General features: G+C 41.1%; 1 protein-coding gene across 1 annotated transcript; it reads left to right on the forward strand.

The window, feature by feature from the left end:
• The first annotated feature begins 4,142 nt into the window (after nucleotides 1-4,142).
• On the forward strand, nucleotides 4,143-5,773 carry LOC147880489 (indole-3-acetate O-methyltransferase 1-like). Its single transcript, XM_087371025.1, has 3 exons — nucleotides 4,143-4,744; nucleotides 4,820-5,083; nucleotides 5,164-5,773. Exons 1-3 carry the CDS (start codon nucleotides 4,220-4,222, stop codon nucleotides 5,527-5,529), a joined length of 1,155 nt encoding a protein of 384 aa, XP_087227151.1. The 5' UTR covers nucleotides 4,143-4,219; the 3' UTR covers nucleotides 5,530-5,773.
• The last annotated feature ends 320 nt before the right edge of the window (nucleotides 5,774-6,093 follow it).

Here is a 6,093-nt window from a genome sequence, read left to right on the forward strand (position 1 = left end):
GAATGTTTGATTTTGAGAGTGAGGCACGACTTGGTCAATAGATGGAAAGTACCTTAAATCATTGGCAACGGACTGCCTTCGATCAGATTCTGGCAACGGTCTATGCAAATGTTGGTGCGGTGTTTTTTATTGATGGCCCAGGAGGATTTGGAAAGACTTTTCTACACAATTGTTTGCTTTCTTGTTTGTGTGGGGAGGGGCATGTCGCTTTGGCATGTGCTTCTTTTAGGTTGCAACGTTGTTACTAAGCAATGGATGCACAACACACTCGCGATCAAGATACCACTGGATTTGGATGCCACTAGTAGTTGAAATATAAAGGTCAACAGTCATCTTGCAGATGTTCTGAAGATAGCAAAGTTGATAATATGGGATGAGGCACATATGACTCATCGATTTGCATTTGAGGCATTCGACAAGATGCTACAAGATATCATGTCAAATGACCAACTATTTGGTGGAAAGGTGGTGTTGTTAGGGCGACATTTTAGGTAGGTCTTGCCAGTTATTCCCAAGGCAAGACGAGAAGATATTGTTAGCTTTGCATTGTGCCACTCAAGGATTTGGAGATGCATCAAGGTATTGAAGCTGGTACACAGAATATGCGGGTTATTCAGGAAGGTGATAATTAAAGCAGTCATACAATGGGCATTAGATATTCAAAATGGAACTAGCAGGTGTATAAAAGAAGACACTGTTGCAATCCCACAAACTCTATGGGAGGTTTGATTGAGTGGGTGTATACAGGACTTGCAAGGGTTGTGGATTATGCACCGTATTTTCAAGACCACGCTATTCTTGCACCTCGAAACCTTGAAGTTGATGTAGTCAATGCTACTGCACTAAAGGCAATGCCCGGTGAGGAAAAGGAGTATCTAAGTGTAGATTGTAGAGAGCTCATGTGGAGATTCTTCTTTGTATGCAGTAGAGTATCTTAACATGCTCGATCTTGGTGGTGGATACCCACCTCATCGGCTGGTTTTGAAATAAAATGCTCCCCTCATTTTGTTGTGCAATCTAAATCCTCGGCAGGGATTATGCAATGGGACTTGTCTGCTGATATGCAAGGAGTTCCACACGAAGGTATTGGAAGTTGAGATTATCACTGGTACCAATGCTGGGGATAGGATGTTCATTCCAAGAGTAACTTTCATTCCCAGTAACTTGATTTAACTTCCATTCAATATGAGAAGAAGGCAATTTCCTGTTCGGCTAGCATTTGGCATGATGATAAACAAGGCACAGGGCCAAACAATGTCTATCCTAGGCTTATACTTGGCGACACTAGTGTTTAGTCATGGGCAATTATATGTGGCTTTCTCGCATGTCCGATCATCAAATGTAGTCAAAGTCTTCCTTCTAGAGAGTGTGGATCGGGTTAGTGATGAGGATGCTGAAATGAGTTGTACCACAAATGTTGTATACACAAAGGTTTAACAATTGGCATCAAGAAGAACCTAGTAGTATGCTGGTGCTCTTTAAAAGCCTCTTCAGACTTTGTTGGATGACAAATTTTCACAGTCTTTTTTGTATCATTGTGTTCTTTTAGGTGATCAAAGGTCTATCAATTATAAGCCTTTGAAGTGTAGATTAAAAATCGGTGATGACTATTTTGTATAATTTTCATGAGCTCATTCCATATTCCATTCAAACAATGTTGTCTCTGGAATTTTGACGATGTATGCTTTTTGTGAGTTTTATGGGTTCACACATTGTTATTTTTTCTTTAAATTATGGATTATCAAATGTACTATAACTAATGTTCTTTTTAATTTGTGGCTTGGTGAAGCCTTTTAATTTCTTCTCTATATATAGGTTGACACATCTATTGTTATTGTAATATGATATGTAGTGTTATTGTAATATGATATGATAGGATGGCAGCGTCATGTACATTCACCACCGAGACAATTGCACAGGTAGCAAGTACATAATTGTGAGTAGTCAGTTGCTAAGTTGACTTATTTAATAGTATAGTCATTTTCCTTTTGGAATATATAGATCCTGATGGTTGGAGAGCTGGGGTGTGCGCCCAGCTATTGGTTGACATCTTGGAGTTGGAGAGCTTTGTTGGGTAGATAACCTATATATTTTTTTGTTTTGTTTTTTTCATATAGGTGAAAGCTACTTAGGCTACATATATAAGCGAATAAACATGATATTATTTTCCTTTAGGGTGGTTCCCAACTCAAGTTTTGCAATGAATCTCCTCGGTCCAGCGTATGATGGGGTGGAACATCTCAATTTTGGATATTTTGTCGTGAGTTCTCAGCGTCTTGCTAGGAATAATAGTCCCTAGACCATCTATGTGCACTTCTTCGGGTACCTGGAGCCGATGGGAATAGATGTATTTTATGAAGGGGCAAACGGAGACTTTGTATATGCATTTATGTACCACATACACACTCATGTGCGCCAGCGTAAGCATTCTAATTAATGTGTTGAGTACTATTAAGACACAGTTCTAAATTTTCATTGATTTAATGATTATAATTCTTAAATGATCTTTTTGCCTTGCGTAGGTCGATGCCGCGCTCGTGTGGTGGTGCGTGGGGTAGGACATAGACGTAGTCTGTTTTCTTAGGGGAGCTGATATAGACACTCTATATCTAGATATATGAATTTGTAAGATTTTTTAGTACTCTTTTATAGAGCGTATATTTTGTTAGGTATGCTATATTTAAGTAAATCTTCTTTTGTTCTGTTTATTAAAGCATGCACACATACGTTTATACTCAAACAAATTCATAAATTCTATTTATTTATACTCAGATACATTTAATTTAAAAAATTTCATGAATTCTATTTATTTAATGTATCCCATAAACCAAGATTGATTGTGTTGCAATCTAGCACTACATTGGCATACAATGCATTGCGCACGTAATCTTGGAAAATTCCATATATGAAAGCAGAGATGGGATATGCATACAAACATGTTTAATTCAAACAAATTCATGAAATTTATTTATTTATACTCAAACTAATGTATCCCATAAACCAAGATTGATTGTGTTGTAATCTAGCACTACATTGGCATATAATGCATTTCGCACGTAATCTTGCAAAATTCCATGTATGAAAGCAGAGAGGGGATATGCATACAAACATGTTTAATTCAAACAAATTCATGAATTTTATTTATTTACACTCAAACTAATGTATCCCATAAACCAAAATTGATTATGTTGCAATCTAGCACTACATTGGCATACAATGCATTAGGCACGTAATCTTGCAAAATTCCATGTATGAAAGCAAAGAGGGGATATGCATACAAATATGTTTAATTCAAACAAGGTTAGATGGAAAAGAGAAGTGAGGAGGAGGGAGGTTAGATGGAGAAGAGAAGGATCATAGGACAATAAGTGAGTACAAGTACCTCTCAGCACTACCTTCAAATTGGTTCAGTGCTTCAAATTGGTTCTTAAAACAATTGTCAAGATGATCTCATGATTAATTTGCAACACTTGTGTGCATAGGAAAGTACAAATGATTTGTAAACTATCTGTGTGTGTATGAGAGAGAGAGAGAAAGAGAGTCTGAGATATTAAATCAAAATGAAAGGGGGCCACTTGGCAAGAAACTATGTGGGACACTTTTTTATAGAAGTGTAACTATAGCGCTGCCTAGAAGGCAATGCTAACAAAGTGAAATTTTCGCTATAGGGGTCCATGATATTGATTTACGAATAGCCCCTTACCTCACCCTTATATTAGGACAACCTTTAAATTCCCTCTCTTTATCTCTTTTCTCTATTCTAAAACACGAGTAGCCTGACCCATCTACGACGGGTTGGTGACCCGCTCTGCTGGGTCTCAAGGTGGGATCTTTAATTTCAAAAGAGAAATTCTGAAGTTTGATACCTCCTTCCAACACTGGAACTGCTTGGTTTGGCTCACTCAATGTAGGATCACTTCTTAGGGTATTGTTGTAATTTTGTCCACCAGCTTTCCTAAAACCCCCTCTCTGCTTTCATACATAAAATTTTGCAAGATTACGTGCATAATGCATTGTATGCCAATGTAGTGCTAGATTGCAACACAATCAATCTTGGTTTATCCCAAATCTTGGTTTATGGGATACATTAGTTTGAGTGTATATAAATAAATTTCATGAATTCCCTCCTCACTGGTATTTCTACTCACTTGTTGTCCTATGATCCTTCTCTTCTCCATCTAACCTCCTCAGCTTGTGTATCTCAGCCTCTCTCAGGACAATGGACGAGCTGAAGGAGGAACAAGTGCAAAGCGTGCTGCACATGAGAGGAGGAACTGATGAGGGAAGCTACCACCATTTCTCCAAGACTCTTCAGAGCACCTTGAATGACTTCTATTGGCCTCATTTAGCAGCCGCCATAGCCATCCACCTTCCCCTTACGTCCCTCAGGCCTTCCATCGCCATAGCAGATCTTGGCTGCGCCTGCGCTTTCAGCACCATAGCTTGTGTAAACCAAACAGTTCGCTCCTTGCGCCTCCTCTATTCTTCCCATTCCCTTCCCCAACCCTCCATCCAAGCTTTCTTCAATGATCTCCCCTCCAACGACTTCAATACCCTCTTCGATCTCATCTCCTCTTTGCCCCGCCCCCTTCCTCCCCTTGATCCTTTGCCACTCGATCCCTTCCGCCCCCCTGTCCTTGACTTCTTCCCTGCTGCCGTCCCTGGCTCCTTCTACACACGCCTCTTCCCGCCGGCCGCTCTTCACGTCGCTACCTGCACTCTGGCGTTGCATAACCTCTCCAAGGTGCCAGATCCGCTGTCGTGCGCATGCTTTTGCGAAGGTGAGATTGGTTTTTTCATGCGGCTCTCGTTTTTGCAGGTGCCTCCGGCGATTGAAAACGTGGGTTCCCCTGCTTGGAACGAAGGGCGAATATGGATACTAGAAGGATGCAAGGAAGCGACTCTTCGAGAGTATCAGCAGCAGTATCAGCGGGATTTTGTCGAATTTCTACGATGTCGGGAGAAAGAACTCGTTCCCGGAGGGCTTCTTTTTAGCGTCATGCTTGCGTCGAAAGAGAACAGAAGTCGAGGCGCGGTATTATATCGCCAGTTGGAAACTGCATGGAAGGAGCTGATCTCTGAGGTAAGCCGCGTGAGAGGAGAGATTTGGGACACGTTGCATCCGGAGGATCCATTGTTAACTCCAATGCGGAATTACTGCAGGGCGCTCTCGCCAAGGACACCATAGACGGATTCAATCTTCCGATTTTCACCCCAACCGTAAAGGATGTGCAACGGGCGGTTGCGACATCAGGGGCATTCACAATTCTGAGATGTGAAATCGTGGAAGTGGAGCGAGCACCTGAAGCGGTGTGGCAAGCAGTGGCAGCGGACTCGGAGACGTGGGGGAAAACAACGGCAACGATGGTAAGGAATTTCGTGGGGAGTCTAGTGTTATCGCATGTTGGAGAGGCAAAGTTCGAGCTTCTGATGGAGCGTTTGGAGCGAGTAGCTGCTGCGGAGGAAGAAGGCAGATCCCGATTTTTGACGATGATGGTTTTGATTTTGTCACGTACACTCGGAATGTAACTTTCCTCCATACTTTCTTCTTTCTGAACTTTCGTGTGCATTGGCTCTTCTCGGTTCATGAAAGCGAAATGGCTATGGACTTCATTAGATGGCCTTTTCTAACGCTTTCCTTGCTCTCCCCATCCCTTTAAAAAATTTGACAACGTTTTCTTAAGAAACCTTGTATGCCAATAGTGAACCGAGGAAAGAGGGGAAGCAAAAGAAGTGTTTGAGAATGAAAAGCTCTTCAGGTCATACACTAGCAATGGATAAGGCACCATGGATTTTCACAACATCGGGTGATGTAAGTTGTGTTATGGTCTTATGTGACATTAATTCTACCAGCTTTGGCTCTTTCTATAGATGGGTTGTAGTTTGTTGCATAAAGGACTAAAGAATCAAAGCTCTTTCAATAGATGGGTCATAGCCGAACAATAGCTATGGAGTTCCTACCATACAGTAGCAATGGTTGAGGGAGGCTTTTTTGATTAGTTGTAAAGCCTATCCTTAAAAATATACAAGAAAAGCATACAAAGGCTTTTTTGATTCATTCCTTGAGATTCGCATCATCCCTTCGCTTGGGTT

Source organism: Dipteris shenzhenensis, chromosome 32 (assembly GCF_047967505.1).
Source record: "Dipteris shenzhenensis isolate YYH24624 ecotype China chromosome 32, Dip_SZ_1.0, whole genome shotgun sequence".
Lineage (NCBI taxonomy): Eukaryota > Viridiplantae > Streptophyta > Polypodiopsida > Gleicheniales > Dipteridaceae > Dipteris > Dipteris shenzhenensis.